Source organism: Asterias rubens, chromosome 11, assembly GCF_902459465.1.
Source record: "Asterias rubens chromosome 11, eAstRub1.3, whole genome shotgun sequence".
Taxonomy (NCBI): domain Eukaryota; kingdom Metazoa; phylum Echinodermata; class Asteroidea; order Forcipulatida; family Asteriidae; genus Asterias; species Asterias rubens.
In genome coordinates, this window is record NC_047072.1 from 13,488,994 (window position 1) to 13,514,715 (window position 25,722).

Below are 25,722 nucleotides of genomic sequence, written 5' to 3' on the forward strand. Positions count from 1 at the left end.
GCCTGGTTATGTTAAGCAATCTCTCATTAAGAAAAGTATACAAAAAAAAGAGAGGATAAATTCAATTCTTTGGTCTGTTCTTTCAGATCTTCTACGGAAACACTGACTCGGACAGTGTGGTCAGTATGTTCTTCAATGAGGAAGCTAAGGTGCAGTTTGTCAGGATTATAGTGCAGGAGTGGAGCAACCAAATCGGTCTTCGCTTTGAGGTTATGGGCTGTCCAAGTAAGTTGTTTTGGGCCTTTTTTTTTAAGGCGGTTTTATACTTTTTGCAAAGAAACCTTTTTTTTCTTCAACCCTTTCTTTAGAGGTCTTGTCAACATTAATCCAGGACAGGCAGTCAAATAAAAAGTATTTAATGTCAAAAGGGCATTTGTGTTTGTAAAGCCACTGATACTGATCGAAACTGATCGAAATGTCGAGTTGAAACCAACGGTTCTTTTCAGAACCCACCCCAATCCAACTCATTTAGAGATAGTCATTACATGGTGTTACCGAAACCCTTTCAATATCATTTGTACGATCTCTCCGATCTTCTAATACTTGCATGTTATATGTTCTTGTAGTAAATCATGGGGCGATAGGTCATTTTCCCATGCTGGACCCACACTCTGGAATGATTAACCTCTTCAAATCCGCAACATTTCTAGTCTCAATACTTTCAAGATTAAGTTAAAAACCACATTGTTTACTGTCGCTTATGTGTAATTGGTATTTGTCTTATTTTCCTTGCTGTGTGTGGTATCCCCTCTTGTGCGCCTTGAGCACCTCATTTTGGTGGATTTTGAAGCCTTATAAATATTCTTTTAGGTTATTATTATTATTATTATTATTATTATTATTATTATATCGTATTTCCACCATGCAACGTTTTAAATCCTACTCGCACTGTTCATGTTTTTTTTTGCAGTCAGTTGCGAAAAAGAATGGGGAGCAAACCCATTAGTCCGAAACTGGAGACGTAGTAACCGCGACAAATCACTTGTAGTGAACATCAAGAACCCTCTTTCATGTAACGGGTAAGTCATTGAGTGTACTATTGACCCAATTCACCTGACGTCATCATCAAAATAATCTTGGATGCGCCATTTTGGTGGTCAATGTCAGCGTGTGTTATTCAGTGAAGTGCGCATGTTAGGCGAGGCAGCGTTTACATGTAAACCTATTGACCACCAATATGGTGAGCGTGGCATCAGTCAATGCGTGTGATGCGCGTGCAAAGGGGTCAATATGTTAATTATCAAGAGAAAGACTCTGATGGATTGAAACGTCCGGCCATTAGTGATTTTTTAGGGGTTTACACCCTACGTATAGGTCCTTGTGGTTGGTAAGCAGTTTGCACAAAAATTAGTCTGGCGGATGTTACCTGGGCATGATTTCAAAAACTGCGTAAAGGGTGGCTGCAGTGTTTTTTTTAAAATAATTTAAACGATTAAACATGACTTTTTAAACCTGAAATATTTTTTTATTATTTTTTATTAAATGCGCAAGTATTTTAGAAATGGTTTTCAAGAGATTAGGGGAACCCACCCCGCCCCTAAAAGGGGCATAACCGTGACGTCATGTTGGGAACCCGAGCCGTCGGGCCCCCTGGCTGTGTGCATATAGAGACGTGTGCACTGTGTGGCCTGGTACCTAGGCGCGTGTAGTTAGGGACCAGACTCTTTTTGCCGACGATATGTTAGGGGGGCGGTAACAATCCACAAAAGGGGGGGCATGACTTATTCGCTAATTACGCAAGTGAGATATGTCGGGGAAAAAACAAAACACATTTTATTGAGGTTCAATACATATATCAGAAATAAATGACAGCAAAATTAACTGTTTTATTTTAATTCACTGCAGCATCCCTTTAAGCACAAACAGTAGCTTAGCTAAACAAAATTATGCCTGTCAGAATAAAGCCCGGATCATACTTCCTGTCAATGCGAATGTGAAGCGAATTTGACTTTTTTTTTTCGCTGTGATATTCGCAAGAGAGTTGAGCAGAGTTCAACTGCTGCAAATTATTTGTTGCGAATTTGTGACGTCAACATTCACTTTATATTCACATTTGCAGGAAGTATGAACCAGGCTTAAGGCCACCTTGGGCAAACTTCATAGTGCGGCTGAACAGTAAGCAAATTTTTTTGCTACTTAAGCAGAAAAAGAGTGAGCATATTTCGCAGGCTAGCAAAAAAAATTAGGCGGCCAGCTTGGGCGTTCACACTGAATTTGCATTTTTATCGTCATTTGTTTTAATACAGTAAGCACTGGAAGGTTAGCATGCCTATTTGGTCACCCCAAACTGCATACAGTTTAGACATATCACAAGATCAAAGAAGCATAAGAGGGGACCAGTTGCTCTTTGACTTGATGGCTTTTGCAGGTTACCATACCTGCAGCGACAAGTAGAGTGGATTGGCCACAGGCCTACAGTGCTAGGTTCTTGTACTTTTTAAGGAACCAATTCATGAGCAAGACACTTTACTATTGACCCCTTGCACGTGCATTACACGCGGCGACCAATGCCGTGTTGGTGGGCAGTTAGGTTTACGTGTATTAACGCTGCGTCGCCTAAAATGCACACTTTACTGCATAACGCGCAGCATAGAGTTGTAATAATATATAAAAACACACAGTGAAATTGCCCACCAGTATGGCGCATTCAAGATTTTTCTGCTGATGACGTCAGGTGAAATGGGTCAATAAATGCTTTTCTCCAGCAAGGGGTATAAATGGGTACTTGTGAGGGCAGAGATGGTTCTTGTGATTGATTTAGCTTAGTGCGCTACATATTTGACAGCACAGGCTGTATACTCCCCAGGGAGCTGAGATAGTTTAAGGAATGAAAAGTCAGGGGTAATAACTTAGGAAGCACTCTGAGACATGGTGTATAAAGCGCTATATATAAAAACTGAGTATTGTTATCTAATTATTATTTTTTGCGGTACTTTTTCATTATAGCTACATTACTGGATGGAAATTCGTACCCAAGTATGCAGAATCAGTGATATTCTACGTCTTGCAGCCAGTCGACATCAAGAAGGGTGTTTTCACTATTGTCGGAAATACTTACATTGAGAAATCCAGTGACTGGAACAGAGGTGAAACAGTGGATGTGAGTTATCTTCGCCGCGCCATTTTTCCCAGCATGCCTTGCTCGATCATAACCCCTGGAAGTGTAACTCCAAATATCCAAATATAAGAGATATTACAACTAGTCCTGTGGTTGATCCGTTCTGTGTTAGGCGTTAGTCGCACACGCTGGATGCGCTGTGTGTAATAAAAGTCATAAACTTGTCTTGGCGTTCAGTGTTGCTTCACAAAAAAAGTGAATATGTACATCTTTATGCGTATACGCACTTTCGGCATATAGAGCTTTTTTGAGACGCACAGTGTTTCAAATTTTGCGCGTATATGATAGCCAATCAAAGACATGGATCAGAGTTTCCCTCTCAGGGGTTAGAGACGTACACCGAGCTAGCAGGTGATACGGCGCGCTGCCCATGGAAGCGAGGTTGCCATTGCAGAGACAAATGGGTCGTACATTTTGTACAGGGGTGTTTTGCTTCATTCTTGACTATGGTATTCAATCAAAACAGCCTTGAATTTGATATTCCTCTTTAGAATGTAACGACCAATTTGACTCTGCACATGTTTATAGACCCTGATTAGGCAAACAATGCATACATTAAACCAACACAAGCCTGCTCAGACCACTTGCATAAGCTACCCTAGCCTGAACATCTGGGCCCAATTTCATAGAGCTGCTAAGCACAAAAATTTGCTTAGCATGAAATTTCATCCTTGATAAAAATGGGATTACCAACAAAATTTCCATTTGTTTCATGTTGCTTGTACTGTTCTTCGGCTGTTGTTTGCTTATCCTAAAAATCACGTGGAAAATTGGTTGGTAATCCTGTTTTTATCAAGGTTTTCAAGACAAACAACTAAACCCAATTCTTGAAAGTGAAACCTTTTTTGAAGTGTTTTACGTTTCCTTTCGTTATAAGGTTCCCTTGGAAAGAGCAAACTGGATTGAAGTCCGTTCTGGTCAGATGATTGGATTTTACGCCCCCGGACGCAGTCCAATCTACAAGGACAGATCAGCTCACGATAGGTCAGAGCACATGGTGACAAGAAGCTGTAGAATTGATGGCTTCAGCAGAAAGAGCAAGGGTGATGACGTCATAATGAGCAGATATAAAACGTCCTCAGCCACTTATTCATTTGTGGCTGTCTTGTCGCAAGAGGGTGTGTATTAAATTCAAATCATCCATTTTCTGAATTTAGTGATTTTTAACCATAGAAATAGAACACAGAGAAGGCTGAGTGCATCGGACACGCAGACATCTTTTTTGTTTTATGCGTGTATGGCAAAATAAGCTTACGTGACTCTTTCATGCATCAAATCAATGGTGTCTCTGCATTGCCATTTTGCCATAAAGGCGTGTCAACTGCTAATCATTTTGCCATACACGCATGTCGCGTTGTATCGATACGCAGCATCCACAGACGGCACAAAGAGCGGTCCAGCTTTCTACATTTTTTATTTCTATGATTTTAACCCATACAACTATGGTACCTCTGCAAAATGCACAAATGCTGTTAGCTCCTAATGGTGTCTTTCTTTGTACTCGCACTTCTTTTGATTTGAAATGAGAAATATGGCAAAATGTACATGACATTTATAGGCAGTGGACATTATTGGTAATTGTCAAAGACTAGCCTTCACAGTAGGTGTATCTCAACATATGCATAAAATAACAAATCTGTGAAAATTTGAGCTCAATCTGTTATCGACTTTGCGAGTTAATAATGAACCAAAAAAACACCATTGTCACACGAAGTAATGTACGTTTAATAGATGGTTGTTTTCGAGACCTCAAGTTCTAAATCTGAGGTCTAGAAATCAAATTCGTGGAAATTTACTTCTTTCTTGAAAACTACATCACTTCAGAGGGGGCAGTTTCTCACAATGTTTTATACTATCAACCTCTCCCCATTACTCGTTGTGCTAATCATTTTTTTGAGTAAGTACCAATAGTGTCCACTGCCTTTATTTTGAGTAATTACCAATAGTGTCCACTGCCTTAGTGTATAACGGGTTGTTAGCACTCTAGTCAATATATATAGCTCTATACGCATACATTTATGTTGGGATACAACAAGTGAGAATACTGGTCTTTTTGGCGATTAACAATTGTCTCCATGGGCCTTCAAGCTATTCCTGAATTCTATTTATTGCTGAAGGAACTAGTCTGATTATTATACACATAATGAATGTTTATGAGTGCAATGGTGCGAATATGTTCATGAGTTGAAATATGGAATGTTCTATTCCACGAGGCGGAGCCGAGTTGAATGGAACATTCCAGCTCTCAACGAATGAACATATTCGTACCATTGCACGAATGAAAAACATTAATTAATTATTTTATATAACATCCAAGTAGATCTTTCTCATTTTGATTGAAAGATACAACTTTCAAAACAAACAATTTCAACTGTAGAAGCCGAATGCTAGTAATTTTACTATGCCTTCTTGCAGAACACCTGCTGCGTTACCAAAGACACGCGCACGCAGTGATGTTTTTACTCAGCTTTTTCGTTCCATCCGAAAAGTACCATTGCACGCTGCCAGCGTGCAATGGTACTTTTCGGATGGAACGAAAAAGCACGGTGAGTGACTCAGCTGGCAATGGTACTTTTATTTGCTATCACGTGACGGACAATCCTCCAATCAAATGGCAAGGATCTGCTTGGGTGTTATATAACATGGTCTAATCATAAGCTTATTGTCCATTTCTTTTCTTTTTTGCAGCCATTGGAGATGTCAAGGTTTTGACGCCACCAGGTAAGTTCTTCCATGCACAATTTTGCCATTAGATCCTAACACAACAGTGGAAGTTATAATTGTATTGAATATAATTTGGATGGGTAGGAAACTTCGTCTCCGAGACCAAGGGTGTTTTTTATGCTAACTATTGCAAACATTTCACACAAACACATTTGCAACCCATCATATGAGCACAAACTCACACAACTGATGTAAACAAGGTGGCCCAAAGTCATAACTTTCCGAATCATTTTCAATCAAAAATTCTTTGAAACTGACTCGGTCAGTTTCCTTTGTGGTTTAGGATTAATTTTGAGTTAGGAAGAGTAACCCGTCCTAATTTAGGATGGGTTCAAATGAGTCCTGACATCTTTGATTACGAAATTGAACTTGTCCTAAGTCCTAAGAGTAATCCTAAGTTAGGAAGAGTTTGGTGAAATCGACGGCTGGCTATACAGCAGTTACAGGTTGATTGGCTTCTGAGTGTACCACGGAACAAAGATATTGACAAAATAGGGACACGTTAAACCAGGGGTAGCAGGTTCAAATCCCACTCTGGTCAAATTGTCTTTGTTCTACCCCAAACTATTTAAAAATTAATCGAGTCAGTTTCCCTTAGTGATTTACATCTAGCCATATTTATGAATACAAAACCGTATCATCTTCCTTTCCTTTCTATCTGTGCGGCGAACACCTCAGAAATACTGTCAGCGTCATTTGCTGCTGTTGTAGCGCACTTGGCCACTTGCATCGGTTACGTGACAAGTTTGGGGCGTGTTCACATAGGCTAAGACTACGACTTTATCATCACGTCTTCAAGCATTGAATTGTAGGATGCCCAAAGCAACGGTCATTGCCATAGCTGTATCCACCATTTGAATTAGGGCTTTACCTTCCAAAAAATTGAGCCATGGTTACTAAGCACCACTTACCACCCTTGTTATTCTTTGTAGTTGCTTGCAGTGGTGGAATTGGAATGGAGAGCGGTAGAATTCCTGACGACTTTATATTTTCCAGCAGCAGCAACGATCCAATCAAGTTAGGGCCAGGCCAAGCACGCCTTAACAATGACCTCGCCTGGCAGGCCTCACCTACAGACGAAAACATCTACCTGCAGGTAACGTAATTTGTATCTCTTTTATTGTTAAAGGCAGTGGACACTATTGGTACTTACTCAAAATAATTATTAGCATAAAACCGTAACGAGTAATGGGGAGAGGTTGATAATATATAACATTGTGAGAACAGCTCCCTCTGAAGTAGTGTAGTTTTCGAGAAAGAAGTAATTTTCCACGAATTTGATTTCCAGACCTCAGATTTAGAACTTGAGGTCTCGAAATCAAGCATTTGAAAGCACACAACTTTGTGTAACAAAAGTGTTTTTTCTTTCATTATTATCTTGCAACTTCGACGTTTGTTTATCATTGTAACTCGGGATATGGGAGGCAACTCTGAGATTCCAGTGATAATCAGGCCTGGCTTACGGGCAAGGTTTCGTGAAGATTTTCCATATTTTCTCTGAAGCCAACAAAAGTCCCTCCTTTTATTTCCTTTTATTATGTGGTTATCAAACCAACAACTTGGACATCGACTGCAGAAATTAAAATTACTGTATTTTGATTTTTTTTAAAACGTAGGGAAGTTTTCAAAAACCAACAAAAGTCCCTCCTAGGACATCTACTGCAGAAATGAAAATGACTGTATTTTGATAAGAAAAAAGGCATCGGGATGTTATCAAAAACCCAAAAAAGTCCCTCCTTTTATTATGTGGTTATTAAACCAACAACTCGGACATCAACTGCAGAAATGAAACTGACTGTATTTTGACCCCCAAAAAACGTGTAGGGAAATTTTTAAAAACCAAGAAAAGTCCATCCTTTTATCATGTGATTATCAAACCAACAACGCAGACATCGACTGCAGAAATGAAAAAAAGGCGTAGAAAAAAAAAAGCGGGGAAAAAAAAAAAGCATAGGGAAGTTTTAAAAAAACAATAAAAGTCCCTCCTTTTATTATGTGATTATCAAAGCAACAACTCGGACATCTACTGCAGAAATGAAAATGACTGTATTTTGATATTTCAGGTGGACATCGGTTACATTGCCATGTTAACTGGTATAGTGACCCAGGGTGATCCAGTCAACTCATGTTGGGTTACCAGTTACTCTGTCGAGTACACAGCCAGCCATGACTACAGAAACCCCTTGGAACCGACCAAGTTTGCTTGGGTGGCAGAAACTAACGCAATCAAAGAGGTAGGCTTCTTTACTTTCATATATTCAGGGATGAGATTGTTCAGTCTTTTTGCTGAATTCAGTCTTTTTATGTCGGCCTGGTGAAGAAAATCTGGAGAAAAAAAATTTCCACAAATAAAGAAATCCTGCTCATTTATCTACTTTTCTGGTGCTTTGGATTCTGTTTCCAAAAGCTCCTTGGAGTCTATAACCCCGTGGGTTACCAAACAGTAGAAATGGCATCATTTCAACATACCTTTGAATTTCTATCCAAGTTTCAGACTTTTTCGTTAGTTATGACTCTCACCCCTTTTATTTTTTTCAATGATCATTGTTTTTTTAAATTTATTTATTTATTTCCTTTATTTACCAAGGGTGAGGTTAATCAATTATAAAGAACAGGTTTCCATTTGGGCCCTGCGTATTCAAGTTAATAACAAACAGTTCATCATATTAAACGCAGACAGACGTAATCAACATTATGAAACTTACGATGGAAAACTATAAACTAGTTGTAAATATGTAAGGATAATATGTAAACGTAAAACTAAAAGCAATCAAACGACAAGAATAATGAAATTAAAAACCAAAGATTCATTCTGCAGTAATGATTGGTAGTAATTGTAACATGTTTTAAAGGAAAAGTATACCTTTAGTTTTTTGAACGGTTTTGTTTTGTTTTAACCCTATACAAATCAGAACAATTACTGTAAAACTAACCTGTAAAAATATCATTTCAAACAGTGGTCTTGTTTCTGAGATATCGCTGAAAATCCAGAGCGAATATGTCCAAGAAGGAAGAATAATGATCCTAAAAATACAAATTTATAAGTGTTACGCTTCTCAGATTCAATTTTGGGGGCATACAAAAATGGTATATGTTTACATAACCACATTAATTCAAAGTGAAATGGTTCTCAAAATGCTTTATACTTTCGAAAGCTGCTGTAGAAAGTATAAAAGTGTTCAATAAAAACAATGTTCAATGAAAAGTGTTCAGTGTTCAATGAAAAGTGTTCAAGTCGGCAATAAAAACCAAAAGTTTTCATTGCCGATAATTTTGAGAGTGATTATCATGTAACCTCCCCTTTAAAGTATGAAAGTAATGCTGTTTTAAATAGAAAACAGTTTAACTAGCGATGAGAAATATTTACAAACAGTGACCAAAACAATTAATGGTTTTATTTCAAGCTTTCATTTTTAAAGTCAAAAATATACTTGTGGCAATTACTCCAAAAGCTAATGACAAAAAAAAATGACTTGGCAAAGACATGTTGATATTATTCAACATTGCTAGAAATATTTTAGTTTTAAGAAAGAGCTAATTTTTCACCCAAACACTTTACACTGGGAAAGTTAGGTTTCAGGTATGACCTTCCTTTGACCAACTGAGCCCAAATTTTCACAGACCTGTGAAAACCTGTTTGTTATTTTATGCATATGTTGGGATAAACCAAGTGAGGATACTGGTCTTTGACGATAACCAAAAGTATACCCTGTCTTTAATGTATTTTTAATACAGATTTTCGCCGGAAATAGTGATCAGAACGGAATGAAGACAAACTTTTTCAAGAAGGCTCTTGAAGCCCGAGTCATTCGTATTGCGATCAACGACTTCAAGGGCTGCCCAGCTATGAGAATGGAAGTTCTTGGCTGTGCTGGTAAGTTTTAGGGTAAATAATATTTGATAATAGAGTAGGGTGTTATGGTCGAGTGGTTAAGAGCATCAAATTCAAGTTCTAGTGGTAAAGTCATCAGAGTGTGGGTTCGAATCCCGGTCGTGGCACTATTCCTGCTTCTCTTCACCCAGGGGTTTAAATGGGTACCTTCGAGGGTAGGATATTGAGTATGAAAGAAGCCACTAGAGATCCCTGCCAGCTCAGGGCTATGTTCTCCCCAGGGAGCTGAGAAAGAATTAAGGGATGCTAATAGCCCAATGACCAGGACACTAATGTAAAACGCATTGAGACGGTTATTGTGAATAAGAATTTGTTTTTACTAATATTCTTATTTTTATAGTAATATTTGTATAGGCTTTTTGGCCAATAATTGGTAAATGTTGGCAAGAACAATTGTCTAATATTTTCTTTTGCCTGCCCTGTTGTTTGACAGATCCTGATACCTGTAGCCCAAACCCATGCAAACAAGGTGCCATGTGTCGCAAGGCCCAAAACAGCGATGGCTACACATGTAACTGCCCAGCAGAATGGGGAGGGAAGAACTGCGAAGTCAGTAAGTCAGCTTCAAAATTCTCAACACTACAAGTTTTTGTAACACACCTCTTGCTTGTTCTGTATTCTGGTTGGCTGAAACACGGTCACGCGGTTTAACTGGTAATGTAGTGCAGGAGATTTGCGCTACACTGTTTCAAGACATCGCACACGCATAATTTGCAGGAAATAGTTCCCCAACCGGGCAATAGACCGTATTGAATTTGACGTCACCGTTCAAATATCTGCCCTGTACATGTACAGCACGGCGTCTGCGCTTGCGCGTGCGTGTGTCGTGCAAGTGCAGTAGAAATCAAACCAGGAATGCTGCGTGATGCGTGCTTCATTGATGTACGCATTTAGACGCGCACACGGTTTGCCCTACAAGATGGCGACTTTCATAGCAAAAAAGTGGTTATTCAATACAGTCTATATATGGACAATAAATGCCTTTGAGAGTAACTATAAATATAAATATTAATAGTAGACTCGCGGGTACAATAGGCCTGGGCGAATTATTTGAATATCCGGTTAATGGCGAATAGGTTCTCCTATCCGTAACCGCGAATGCCTTTTTTTTTCTTAACCGGATATCCGCATAGGGCGCGAATACCTATTTATAAACCGGATAGTTCTGTAATTACAACCAAGTAACCGGATATTCTTTTAATATCCGAATATCCGCGGACGTCGGGCGACAACTGATAGGAATGTTTTGTCTGAATCCTTATGAAACTTCTATTAAGACAGCATAAAACAGCATAAATTAAGTATTTAACTATGCTCACCTCTGTGAAGAGTTAAAACAATGACATTTCTGACGTAATTTGTTCAAAGATTACGAAAGTTTTCCAAAGCAAATCGCCATCTTTAAATTAGATCCGGTTATTTTTATGAATGAACCGAGTGACACTGTCTAAAACTAATATCAATCCACCCATAAGATCTCATTCACAAACGTACAGCGCCCTCTAGCGGCAAAAAACACTACTCGAATATCCGGTTAATTTCGGATAGTTGGCCAGCGGTATCCGAATATCAAAATTTCACTATTCGCCCAGCACTAGGGTACAATCATGTGTAAAATATCTTTTGAGGGAATGTTGGCTCTGAAAAGAGCCGGTTTGGTCCCGCTGTTTCGAACAGTATACTCTGCTCATCTTTTATTATTGTTTATAAAAATGAGGGTATGTTTGTTAAGAAGTAATTTTAATAACTTGTAATTTCTTTGATATTCTCAGAGACAAACAAATGCTTCGGATGGGGGGATCCTCATTATGGTCAGTTTGATGGAGCTAAATACAACTTCATGGGTGCCTGTACATACGTGTTGACCAGAACAGTCGCCGGAAGTACTAAGGATGCCTTTGAAGTCACTGCTAAAAATGAAAAATCCCTACGTCAACCGTCTGTGTCTTCAACACGAGAAGTCTATATCCGAATCAACAAAAGGGTACGTTTCTGACCATTCTATGGCTCTGTAGGTATTAGTTGAAACACACGCCTGAGTAAACTGCGGAAAAATACAGCAGTTATCGTTGTTTTTAGTCATTGACACAAAATATATGTATTACTGTTTTATTCATGAAAATTTCCATCTATTAAATGTGAATGTTATTATATTTTTCAGTTTTATGAGTTCAAACAAAACCGTGCAGTCTTTGTTGACAATGAGAAGATTCGATCACCGTATGAGAAGGATGGTGTCACCATTATTGATGGCTGCAACAGCCGAGTTGTAAGTTCAGAGAACTTTTGTTATCATGGAAGATAGTGCCTTAGGGAGCATCTTAGAAGTCGGTTCCATCTTAGATGTAAAGCAATGTTCTCACAGGGATATTCCCACAATCCAGTTGGCAGCAACTCGACTTGGGGAACAATCCTACACAAAGCATTCTGAGCATTCATGACTTACTCAGCACTTTTGATGAATATTCCTAACAATAATAATAATAATAATAATAGTAATAAACAATTTATTAATTTTTATATAACACCCAAGCAGATCCTTGCCATTTGATTGGAGGATTGTCCGTCATGTGATAGCAAATAAAAGTACCATTGCAAGCTGTGTCACTCACCGTGCTTTTTCGTTCCATCCGAAAAGTACCATTGCACGCTGCCAGCGTGCAATGGTACTTTTCGGATGGAACGAAAAAGCTGAGTAAAAACATCACTGCGTGCGCGTGTCTTTGGTAACGCAGCAGGTGTTACTGCAAGAAGGCATAGTAAAACTACTAGCATTCGGCTTCTACAGTTGAAATTGTTTGTTTTGAAAGTTGTATCTTTCAATCAAAATGACAAAGATCTACTTGGATGTTATATAAAACAAATAATGTTGAAAGCTGGAATGTTCCATTCAACTCGGCTCCGCCTCATTGAATAGAACATTCCATCTTTCAACTCAAGAACATATTCGCACCATTGCACTCATAAACATTCATTATGTGTATAATATTGCACACATTCCATAAAATGTACACAAGTGCATAACAAAATAATTAGACAATGATTAAAAAGCTAACAACTGGTAAAGTCACACACACAAAAATTAAAAATTAAAATTAAAACACAAGATCCTTACAGGACTTCCCAAGCAGACAGGCAGCCAGAATTGTGCCTGAAATAAGGTTACACTTTGCCTAAAAAAATTCCCTTTCAGACTGGGTTCCTAAATCTCTTTTCACACTGCGTCTTTCATCCTAATCGTGAGCCCCTGAGTGTTTTTTACCCCATAACTTTGTGATACGTATTGTGATATGTAAAATATGTATGCTTTATTTCCCAGATCCTCATGACAGACTTCGGTCTAAGAGTGGTATGGGATGGCAGAAGTAAAGTGGAAGTGTATCTTACAGAAGACTACAAGCATGAAGTCGAGGGACTCTGCGGGAATTACGATGGCCAGCAGGGACCAGACTACTTCATGCGATCTGGAGAACCGGTAATTGTCTGTAATATTGGTTGACATATTGTCACTACCGGGTGTCTCAAAAAAAATGGCTGCCGAATAAAAAAATATACGATTCTGGGGCAAAATGTTTATGTGTATGGATAGCTAAATGTCTCAACTTTCATATGACACCAAAAAGTCAGGAAAACAATTGTGAAGGGTATGAAAATAGGATTTGCAGGAATTAGCCTTCCTTGATAAATTCATGATCAAATGCGATCAGTTTGGGTTTGCTGAGTGAATTTTATGGTTTACTAAACAATTTTTTTTAATTCATGAGTGAACAGGAATTGCATTTTTGTTCTTGTAGCATTGTAACTTTCCCTGGTAGACTCAGTGGTGTGATCAAGGGAGTCGGGATGGGGTGATGGTACATGTTGCAACTTCCATGTTACAAACTGTGTTTTTTCACATCTGTGACTTTGAATAAAAACCTTCATCCCACATTTCAGTCATTGTAAGATGAGTTGAACATTTCATTATTTTTTCTTAATGATCAGGTGGGGATTAAGTAAATTGATAATTCAAGTATGGCTTGTTAAAGTTACCCCTTGACCTGAAGTAGCCGAAATCTTGGATTGAATGTTGTAAGCTACAAAGGACTTCCTCTCACAAAGGGAAGGCTAATTCCTGCGCAGCCTAATTCTCAACCCTTCACAAAAGTGAGCAGTGTTCACCCAATGGTTAATTACTTTCGGACTTTTTGGTGTCATGTGAAAGTTGAGACCATTAGCTATCCATACACCTAAAACTTTTCCTCCAGAATCATACACTGTGAAATAATATCACAGGCATATTACTCGGGTGGGATTCGAACCCACGACCCTTGCAATTCTAGAGCAGTGTCTTACCAACTAGACTACCGAGGTTGCCCGTTAGCTAGAGGCAGTTCGAATCCTATGTTTTGGCAGCGGGTACCGCAACGATATAAGAGATGTTAAATTGGCATCGGGGATAAAGTATTAATTTTGGTTTTTACCCATCGACGTGCGTTAGCACTGTATACTCAGTACTTCCCGAGTCCTGTGAAAAAATATCACAGGCATGTTATTCGAGTGGGATTCGAACCCACGACCCTTGCAATTCTAGAGCAGTGTCTTACCAACTAGACTACCGAGGTTGCCCGGTAGCTAGAGGCAGTTCCAATCCTATGTTTTTTCAAAAGTGTAAAGGTTTTTTTGAGACACACAGTATTAGGGACTAGAGCCCACTTTCATGAAGCTGTTTTTGCCGTGACGGACATGGTCTGATTGGAGTACACCAAGTTACTGGTAACTCTCCTCTTCACCCAAACCCCTCATCTGTGCACCGTCTGGCTGAGTGATGCCATGGGAATGTAACCTCTTAGTATTATTATTACTATTACTTTAATGGCATTAAAGCCATTGGACACTTTTGGTAAACAGTGTTGTCCAAGACCCACACTTCGTGTATCACAACTTATATATAAAATAACAAACCTGTGAAAATTTAGGCTCAATCGGTCATCGGAGTCGGGAGAAAGTAACGGAAAAACCCATCCTTGTTTTCCCACGATTCGCCGTGTCATGACATGTGTTTAAAATAAATCCGTAATTCTCGCTATCGAGAATTGATATTGTTTTAATGTTTTTTTTCAAAAAGTAAAGCATTTCACGGAATAATATTTCAAGTTAAGTCTTTCACCATTACCTTCTGTAAACCCTGTAAATTTTTTGTAAATCTGTGAACTTTTAATTTTTGTTTCTGTACCGAAAGTGTATAATGGCTTTAAAGAAACATTACAGAATTGGTTTTGCTAACAAAACAGTTGCTGGCAGTGTAAGCACTTTATGTAATCCACCATATACATTAAGTGACAAACCTGTAGAAGTTTGAGATAGATCAGCCACTTGGTTGCAAGAAAATAGTGACAAAGCGATTACATATTTTGCATGACATCGATGCCAAAAAACAAAAAATGAATAAAGCGCTCACTCAGTGATAAACTCCAAACGCAAAATTAGATTATTTATTTCTCATCAAATATAACATTTCAGACAGAAATATTTCAAGGGATGTTTTCTACCATCATTATTAGACCGTGTAAGTTTTAAGTATTTTCACGAATTTTGTTTCTTACCAATTCTGTAACGTTCCTTTAAATAAAACGTATTTAAAGAAACATTTCTTTTTATGTTGATCCAGACGACGGACATCAACAAATTCGGAGAAAGTTGGGGGGTGGATGAACTGTGCATTGGATGTCAAGATTGCATTGAGAAGGACGAGTGCCGAGAGAACGAACTCATTGAAGAAGCTCAGAAAGCTTGTCATGTCTTGATTAATCCTCATGGTAAGTGCCATGGCCAAACAAACAAAAAGATTATTCATGGATAGCCTCAAAAAGCCAATAACTAATACTTAGTTCCATTCGGGTCCTGACCATAAACTGCAAAAACACCAACACTAATGGAAGTACCATGATGACGTTCGCCCTGCCCACATTCATGACTGGTCTAACTCTGTGGTTTAACGGCTCACTGGCCAAGGTGATTAAGTGCACCTGGCTAATAATAATAATAATAATAAGCATTTATATAGCGCCATCTATCTAGAAAACTAATCCGAGGCGCTGGAGAGGAAAAGAAACCGAAACAAAGAAGTTTATACAAAGAAAAGGATCAAATGAGTGCCCAATTAAAGTGACTTATGAAACAAATAAGTTTTTAGTTGCAATTTAAATGTGTCTAATGAAGAAGCTGTGCGGATGCCTATTGGTAGAGTACTCCAGAGGGTTGGTGCTGCATATGAAAAAGCCCTATTACCATAAGAGGTGTGTGTCCTCGGTGTCACAAGAAGACACTTGTTAATGTTTAAGTTATGTAATAAGTTCAGTATGTAAGACCCACTCAACATCGACTCGCGGTCTGTTTCTTTAGGGCGCGCCACCGAAACGACAGTGTATTTTGGTTTACTGTTCACAAATGTATTTTCTCATTTGAGTTGTGTTTAAAGGCAGTGGACACTATTGGTAATTGTCAAAGACTAGCCTTCACAGTTGATGTACCTCCACATATGCATAAAATAACAAACCTGTGAAAATTTTAGCTCAGTCGGTCGTCGAAGTTGTGAGATGTTAATGAAAGAAAAATAACCCTTGTCACACGAAGCTGTGTGCTTTGAGATGGTTGATTCCGAGACCTCAAGTTCTAAATCTGAGGTCTTGAAATCAAATTCATGGGAAATTACTTCTTTCTCGAAAACTGTGGCACTTCAGAGGGAGCCGTTAATCACAATGTTTTATACCATCAACCTCTCCCCATTACTCATCACCAAGTAAGGTTTTATGCCAATAATTATTTTGAGTAGTTACCAATAGTGTCCACTGCCTTTAAACAAAACACCCAGTTGTATGTGGCTACGCTCAAGAAGAAACGTCTAAATAGTATTCTTTTGTTTGAGTTTCATTCCCTTGGGCTGGATGGGTGAAAAGGCCAGCCCGTCCATAACAGTATCAAAAACAGACAAACCTAGACAAGAGCAAAAAGATGAATCTGGGAAAACAATGCAAGAAAACATAAACTAAATAAATAATGGGTACCTGTGAGGGCAGAGATGGTTCTTGTGGTTGATTTAGCCGAGTAGCGCATTTGTTGCACAAGGCTGTATACTCCCAAGGGAGCTGAGATGGTTTAAGGAGTGAATTAAGGCCCAGTGACCAGGGGTAATAATGTGAAGCGCTTTTGGACGCCCTCCAGGTGTGAAAAGCGCCATATAAAAACGGGTTATTATTACTATTATTATTTAATTATTTGTGGTTTGGTGATGTCTTCTTCCTCAGGCCCCTTCTCGATGTGCCATGGTATTATTTCAGTGGATGCTTACTATAAGGAGTGTACGTTTGATTTCTGTAAGTTATATCCCAACATGGAGAATCTATGTGAAGACATCCAGGTTTACGCTGATGATTGTAATGATAAGAAGATCCAAATAGGAATATGGAGAACTCCAGGTTTCTGCAGTAAGTGTTATATTTCATTCTGATGATGTCTAGAGCAAGCTAGTCAAAACGTTGAGACCAATTTAAGAACTAATTCATTTTCGTTTCAAATTGTATTTTTCGAGAAATGAGTAAAACAATGTCACGCTTTACATGCTAAATTAATTTTTGTGACTTGTTTTGAAACTCATTTCACAAAAACTAAAGCACTTCAGTATGTAATATTTTATAAGGGAAGCTTTCTACCATTATTATCTTCAAACTGTGAAAGTTTAAAGTAAATCTGTGGACATTGTGTCTTATGGCGATGCTTAGTCGATACGTAGTCCCACATCTTGCAGGAAATACTGTATGTTACAGCGCCAGGAGCGTCACTGGGTGATGGACATGTGCGCTATATAAGAAGCCACAATTATTATTATTATTATTATTTTGTCCTACAAAAGTACCCAGAACCTTTAAGACAGCATGGACAAATTACTCAGTTTTTAAAAATATTCTTTTTCATGCTAGATTACCCATGCCCAGTTGGGATGGTGACAACTGAGATTGGAACGGAGTGTCCCAACACCTGCGGAAATCCACAAGCTCAGGACAGTTGCACTGGAACCATTGGTCCCATGTGTGTATGTGCACCGGACTTGCTTCTGGAGGATGGAGATCGCTGTGTACCAATAGCGGAATGCGGCTGCACTTACCATGGAAGATACTTCAAGGTATGTGTTTTTCTTTTTTATGCAAGTCGCCAGACACACAAGGCCTGAAGGCCACTTCAAGGTGTGGGCTATAATTGGTTTATTTTTCCAGAGGCGGTTGCCACCTACTCCTAGAGCTGAAACAGGGTTACCCCTTTTACAGTCCACTCGGATGTACATGTAGGCTTGGGTATCATCAGTCCAAAGCCTGGTCGGTAGAGCAGAAAGCACTACCTCTCCAATTTTACGTAGCAAGTGTCACGACCGGGATTCGAACCCACACTCTGCTGATCAAACACCAGAGCTTGAATCCGGTGCTCTTAATGGCTCGACCATGACACGCCATGTTCTTGCCATTATGAGCATTAGTCCTGGGGCCTTGGTAATCATCTGTACATCGTAGAGAGTCATGGTCGAGTGGTTAAAGACAGTGGACACTATTGGTAAATGTCAAAGACCAGTCTTCTCACTTGGTGTATCTCAACATATGCATAAAATAACAAACCTGTGAAAATTTGAGCTCAATCGGTCAAAGAAGTTGCGAGATAATAATGAAAGAAAAAACACCCTTGTCACACGAAGTTGTGTGCTTTCTGATGCTTGATTTCGAGACCTCAAGTTCTAAACTTGAGGTCTCAAAATCAAATTCATAGAAAATTACTTCTCTCTCGAAAACTACGTCACTTCAGAGGGAGCTGTTTCTCACAATGTTTTATACCATCAACCTCTCCCCACTACTCGTCACCAAGAAAGGTTTTGTGCTAATAATTATTTTGAGTAATTACCAATAGTGTCCACTGCCTTTAAGAGCATCGAATTCAAGTTCTAGTGGGGAAGCCATCGGACATTGGGTTCGAATTCCGGTCGTTTCATTATTTCAGATATCAAATAATATACCGCAAGAGAAGCTAACTAGGAGTAAATTTTTAATGATTTTGGGAAAAATCTGACCAAACAATTAATTAAATTGATCTTGACATTGCAGAAAGGTGAGACTTTCCTGGCTGATGATTGCAGTGAGTCATGCTTTTGCAACGACGAACAAGAGGCAGAGTGTACCCCTATTGATGCGTGCCATGAACAGGCCACATGCTCCGTTGTTAAGGGTGCAAAAGGCTGTCACTGCAACCCTGGATGGACTGGTGATGGAGTTTTTATTTGCGACGGTATGTTCCCTTTTTCCTAATAGCAGTTGTAATAACTAGTTGTTAAATAGTGCTTTATCTACAATTCTAAAATCTGCCAGTCGCTTAAAATTCCACTAGTCTTTACCAGGCTTGAAAAGCTCAGCCTTTATTTTTATAACTCATTGTTGAACTCCAGCATTCACAGTGATTGGCTTTCACCTAGGAGGAATAATAACTTTTAAAATTCCGACCAGTTGTCTTCTATTTGTCGCACTAACCGTTACACGACCAGCCCAATTCCATCCCTGGTTAACCTTATCAAAAAAGTGTATAGAGTGTAAACCTTGACGAGCTCATCATCTGACATCCGAAGTACGTGCCCAAGGAACTTGAGCTGACGGCTTCTTACACGCTCCACAAGAGGAGTTGAGCTAGTCATAGAGTAGGCCTAGATGGTGGCATTGGTGACGTGGTCAGTACGCTTGATGTCGAGCATAATGCGCTAGCAGGAGATAGCAAAGGCATTTATTTTACTTTCCATGTCTTGGGAGACGACCCAGGACTGGCATCCGTAGAGGAGAACTGTGATGCACGTGGTGTTGAACAACCTCACTTTGGTGGCAATGGGCAAGGACGGGCTCCTCCACAGCTGCTCCAACTTCCAAAAAGCCGTCCAAGCAAGTGCCTTGCGTTTTTTAGATCTGCTGCGCTGGTTGCCACCATAGATCCCAGATATCTGATATCAGTCACATGCTTGATTAGACTGTCCTATACTTGGAGTGTAGGTTGGGGGTTACAGTTTGATGTGATGTATATCTGTCTTGGGTCCACTGATAACTACTACTAGCCCGATATCTTGTGCTGCTGAGGCTGTCCTAGATAACTGTTCCTGAGCCCGTGATAAACTGGACTCGAGAAGGGCGACGTCGTCGTCAGCAAAGTCATGGTCATTATAAGCAGCTTTGCCAGATATCTCCTAGACTGCCGGGGATGAGTTACTACTCCAGGGGTGGATTTCACAAAGAGTTAGGACTAGTCTTATCTTGAGTTAGGACGAGATACTAGTCCTAACTTAGGACTAGCTGTATGTTTTTGATATCTCTTAGGACTAGGCCTAACTCTTTGTGAAATCGACCCCTGACTCCACACCAGCTGTGGCTTTCTTTAGGACGTAGTCAACGACTATGATGAACATGAAAGGAGCAAGTACATCACCCCGCAAAACTCCAGTGGAAACATCAAAGACTCTGAGAGATTTCCATCTACCATTACATCGCTTCGAGAATTCACACACAGGGCTTGAATGGCACTGACCACAGCTTTTGGTATACCATAGTGACGTAATATGGAAAACATGACAGCTCTGTTGATGGAGTCAAATGCTTTCTTGAAGTCAACAAAAGTGGCAGACAGAGGAAGTTGTTAGTCTATAAATTCCTCCATTACCCTTTGAAGGATGTGTATCTGCTGTGTGCAACAACGACCAAGACGGAAGCCGGCTTGATTGCTCTTCAATATTGGAGCTACTAGAGCACCTTGCTCTATACTCCCCAGGGAGCTTGGAAATACTACAGGAATTTTATCATGGCTCTAGACACTAGACACTTAAGCGCATTGAGACGATACTTGTGAAATAAGCTATATAATTACTTGTTGTAACTATATAAGTTATCACACAAGCGCGAGTGGAATATGGACAAATGTCCACGAGCTTGCATGTGATATCGTACTTACCTTTAAGCAAACTTGGCGCGTGACATAGAACACACAAGACGCAGGTAGTGATATCAGCCGTGCAATATAGGTTTTTATCACCACTCCAATCTGCCAATCTGATTAGAGGATTAGCGCGTACTTGAAGATAATGATTATTATAGGTCATGTGTTAATTACCTGCATTTGTGGAAGTGTCGTGGCCGAGCGGTTAAGATCACCGAATTCAAACTCTGGTGTTTCTGATCAGCAGAGTGTGGGTTCGAATCCCAAGCCGTGACACTTCTGTCCTTAAGCAAGACACTTAACCATTGCTTTGTCCTTCGGATGGGACGTAAAGCCGTTGGTCCCATGTGTTGTGTAACGCATGTAAAAGAACCCAGTGCACTTATCGAAAAAGAAGGGGTTCGCCCCGGTGTTCCTGGCTGTGGCTGCTGTATGCACCGTAGCACCTTGTAAACCATTATAAGGTGCTAACTAATTGGGTCTCATAACAGATGTTAAATTTGCATCGGGATAAAGAATATTAATTTTGGTGGTTTTTTTTTCCCATACACCGATGTGTGTTAGCATTGTATACTCAGTACTTCCCCGAGTCATGTGAAAATATTATTTTTTCACAGGACTCGGGGAAGTACTGAGTATACAATGCTAACACACATCTTTCTGAAAGTTTGTATATACTCAGCGACTTGAGTACCTTGTTTGGTAGATACGTGCGCTAGATAAGACTTCGTTATTATTATTATTTATTTTTGTCATTTGATAGAAATCCTTGAACCAGTACATGTGACTGTTTGCTACAATGGGCTGTTGACTATTGACTGTACTGCCAACGCAGAGCGCATTGAGATTCTCCTGGTTGATTACGGAACCTACCCAACTGCAGATTGCCCAGAGACACTTGAAGGCGCAACCCCAGGGGCCCAAGATGCGGCCTCATTCATCCTCTTTGATAGATGTCACAACCAAGAAAAGTGTTCTTTTACTGTCAATGATGCTATCTTTGGTGATTACCAGGGAAGGGATGGCAAATCATTGTATGTAAAGTATCAATGCCGCGAGGAAATTGCCTCCTACCCAGTCCGTGCAGACACAGAGCTCATATCCTGTGAAGGGAATACCCTAGACCTTGATTGCGGATTTTTGAAGATCTCTGTGATCAGGGCATCATATGGACGTGGACAAGGAGACTTTGTGTGCACAGAAACAGGAGACGATACATCCACAACGCCCCTCACTGAAGACTGCATCTTTAAATCAGCGTTCCGATTGATATCAGAGGCTTGTCATGGGAAACAAACGTGCACTATCACGTCTGATACTGGCTTGTTTGGAACTGATTCATGTCCGACAGTCTCGAAGTATGCCAAGGTAATCATAACAACACACTGGATTTATGTTAATAATAACAATAATAATAATAATAATAATAATAATAATAATAATAATAATAATAATAATAATAATAATAATAATAATAATAATAATAATAATAAAAATAAAAATATATAATAATATGCATTTTATAACAAACAGTTTTCAAACGCTTTTCATGGAGCAACTAGCTCGATCCACGTGTCCCTTTAACTGTACTTGGTTTTCCAAGATACCTTGCTGTATTTTTTTCATGGTTGTGCGTCTCTACAGCTCATGTAGCTCTTCTCAACCATGAATTTTGTCAAACAGATTTCAACTGTATACTTGGTTTGCGGTAACACCATGTGTGTATCTACTTGCCAGGTAGAGTTTGTTCTTAGAGAACGGTCTTGCTTTATTCTACTGCTTATTTATTAAGCCCACTCTTCTCTTACCGCTTCAGTCTCCTGACGATGACTAGAGCAAGCTAGTCGAAACGTTGAGACCAATTCAGAACTGACTCCGCGGCAGTACAGTTTATTACGATCCTATAAGGCTAAAGTAGTCGTCCAGTCTATTTTCTATACCATCCGCCCTGGTAATAGTTAAAAAGCAGGACAGTTCTTTTCAGAACTGAGAAGTCTCCCGAACCTCCGATTATCTACTCCGCGGCAGTAGAATAAAGCAAGACAGTTCTCTAAGAACAAACTCTACCTGGCAAGTAGATACACACATGGTGTTACCGCAAACCAAATATACGTTGATACCTCACCATGCAATGCCTCAAATCCTATAGATTTCAACCGCTGTTGTGTTATAGCTGCCAGTATGGAGAGGCCTTTTCTTTTTGTTCCTTTCGTTCGTTCAGTTTTCCTGCTCTTCTCTCCTTTCCACGAACCCCAACCTCTCCCCTTCATCTGTGATTGGATGGCTCTGTAGAGGTGGTGGTCACCTGTTTCATCTTGCCACTGTATTTTCTATACAACCTCATTCCCAGGGGTGATTGATCCCGCAGCGCCATATTTTTCCCAGCATGCCTTGCTCAATCATAACCCCTGGAATTTGCAAATTTAAATGTGCTATTTAAATGAGCGTATTTTTATATTCAATCTTTTCTACGCGCGCACGCATGTCTTTCGTCTTAAAGAATTTTTTTTATTTTTTTTTATTTAAAAAAATGTGTTTGTGTCATAAAAACTGCGGGCGTGCAAATAAGAACGTGCAAATATCTTAAAACTACATGTGCGCACTTGACATCTAATGCATAACCAATTTCATGAGCCAATCACCGTTGTTTCACAGTACATCCCTCCTAGGGGTTAGTGACGAGAGGTATCGATACGGTGCGCTGCCCATGGTATGGAGGCTGCATCAATAAAGAAGGGCAGTAATGAAATAAGTAACACAATAAAACCCTAATAGAATTTGGGAGGATAAGGTTAAGAAATTTAATCTTATAATTTTCCAAATGTAAATTGTACCTGAAATGTATAATATTTGTTGTCATTGTTGTTTTAGGTCCAGTACCAGTGTGTAAAGAATCCAGATCCCAGAGTACTAGAAGATGACAAATGCGATCCGAACCCATGCATTAATGGCGAGTGCGAATCCGTCAGCATTGAACCCAAATATAATTGCAAATGTCTTCCAGGCTTCACAGGCACTCACTGTGAAATAGGTAAGCATACCCATAAAAGTCTTTCAAGACTCTGGACACTATTGGTAATTGTCAAAGACCAGTCTTCTCACTTGGTGTATCTTAACATACATGTATGCATAAAATAACAAACCTGTGAAAATTTGAGCTCAATTGGTTGTCGAAGTTGTGTGCGTTCGAAAGATGCTTGATTTCGGGACCTCAAATTCTAAATCTGAGATCTCGAAATCAAATCCGTTGAAAATTACTTGTTTCTCGAAAACTACATTACTTCAGAGGGAGCCGTTTCTCACAATGTTTTATACTATCAACAGCTCTCCATTGCTTGTAACCAAGTAAGTTTTTATGCTCAAAATTATTTGAGATTGTATATGTTTGGTAATAAGCCATTTGCGAGTTAGATTTGAATAATATCTTGTACAATTACTTGCTTGGTCACAAGTTATCGCTTAAGTTTGAATTCCTCAGACTATAGAGACAGTTACTATGTCACATGATTAGGGGCAAGCTTTTGCGTAGTTACGTAAGAGACGGTGAGCACCCATACAGGATTCTGAATGAATTTGTATGGCTCAATGGTACCAGGGTTTGCTCATCTAGAGGTTGCTTTGCAAAGGCTTGGCCTGAACCATTTGACATAGCAACTGTCTCCATAGTCTGAGGAAGTCAAATGTGAAGCGGTAACTTGTGACTAAGCAACTCATTGCACCAGACATTATTCAAATGTAACTCGCAAATGGCTTATTGAAACACAATGTTTGTTTCAATGCTAAAATATAAGAGATGTTAAAATAGTTAATGCTAAAATAGTTGTAAATATACACCATTAAACTGCCCTGTGATGTTTTCACTTCATTGTGGACAATCCTAAAGGGAAGGTACACGTTTGGTAATCGTCAAAGACAAGTCTTCTCACTTGGTGTATTCCAACATAGGCATAAAATACTAAGCCTGTGAAAGTTTGAGCTCAATTGGTCATCGAACTTGCGAGAAAATGATGAGAGAAAAAACACACTTGTTGGACAAATTTGTGTGCTTCTACATGTAGCTAGAAGTCTTTTATTATTTTAGTGAGGAATTACCTCTTTCTCAAAATCTTTACTACTTCAGAGGGAGCCGTTTCTCACAATGTTTTATACTATCAACAGCTCTCCAATGCTCGTTACTAAGTCAGTTTTTAAGTTAATATTTGTTTTGAGTAATTACCAAACGTCTACCTTCTCTTTAAGCTGTTATGTCCATGCAGGAAGAATAATCAGCAATTGGAATACACAATCTCAGAAATATTTCTGTCAGTAACGCTTCTCAGATTCAATTTTTTTTCAGGAACTTTGAGCTATCTAGCCATATATGTTGGTACTCTCCCTTTTTTGTCATTATCTTTGTTCGGGGATGTCAGTCAGAAGCCATCTTCTTTCAACCCCAAATGTTTTAATAATTATAACATTAACTCTATTATGTAATAATGTGTGGTGTGATTATAGGTAAAGCAACGTGCAAAGCACTTGGTGATCCCCATTACATTACATTCGACGACGTGCGCTATGACTTCATGGGCCCATGCGTTTACACCCTGGTCAAAAATGCTGATAAGGAAGTCAAGGATTTTGAAGTTCGTGTGACCAATGAGAAAGCTCGAAGGAACCCATCTATGTCATCTACAGTTGCAGTGGACTTCATCTATGAAAACCATGTAGGTTTTATACTCAACGAGTTGGGGAGATTCGGGGGTGATTAAAGGAACATTACAGAATTGTGTTTTGCTAACAAAACAGTTGCTAGCAGTGTAATGCAGTGTTATGTAATCCACCACATACATAAACTGATAAACCTTCGAGAAGTTTGAGATCAATCGGCCATCTGGGTCATGAGAAAAGAGGGAAAAACCAATAACACATTTTGCATGACATCGATGCTAAAAAAAAAAGAATAAAATGCTCACTGAGCCATTAATTCCAAATGCGCAATTAGATTGTTTATTTCTCATCAAAT

At 39.3% G+C, this 25,722-nt stretch overlaps 1 protein-coding gene across 1 annotated transcript in view; it reads left to right on the top strand.

Moving 5' to 3' along the window:
• LOC117296974 overlaps window positions 1-25,722 on the top strand; it is an 81,252-nt gene that overhangs the window by 45,178 nt on the left and 10,352 nt on the right. Inside the window, exons 41-59 of the mRNA XM_033780076.1 lie at window positions 87-225; window positions 911-1,019; window positions 2,947-3,100; window positions 3,996-4,236; window positions 5,807-5,839; window positions 6,775-6,938; window positions 7,906-8,076; window positions 9,578-9,716; window positions 10,168-10,287; window positions 11,507-11,718; window positions 11,896-12,003; window positions 13,054-13,209; window positions 15,385-15,532; window positions 17,021-17,200; window positions 17,693-17,895; window positions 18,860-19,040; window positions 21,484-22,088; window positions 23,592-23,751; window positions 25,215-25,423. Of these exons, the coding sequence (XP_033635967.1) occupies window positions 87-225; window positions 911-1,019; window positions 2,947-3,100; window positions 3,996-4,236; window positions 5,807-5,839; window positions 6,775-6,938; window positions 7,906-8,076; window positions 9,578-9,716; window positions 10,168-10,287; window positions 11,507-11,718; window positions 11,896-12,003; window positions 13,054-13,209; window positions 15,385-15,532; window positions 17,021-17,200; window positions 17,693-17,895; window positions 18,860-19,040; window positions 21,484-22,088; window positions 23,592-23,751; window positions 25,215-25,423 (3,432 nt within the window). The remainder of the gene's footprint in view (window positions 1-86; window positions 226-910; window positions 1,020-2,946; window positions 3,101-3,995; window positions 4,237-5,806; window positions 5,840-6,774; window positions 6,939-7,905; window positions 8,077-9,577; window positions 9,717-10,167; window positions 10,288-11,506; window positions 11,719-11,895; window positions 12,004-13,053; window positions 13,210-15,384; window positions 15,533-17,020; window positions 17,201-17,692; window positions 17,896-18,859; window positions 19,041-21,483; window positions 22,089-23,591; window positions 23,752-25,214; window positions 25,424-25,722) is intronic.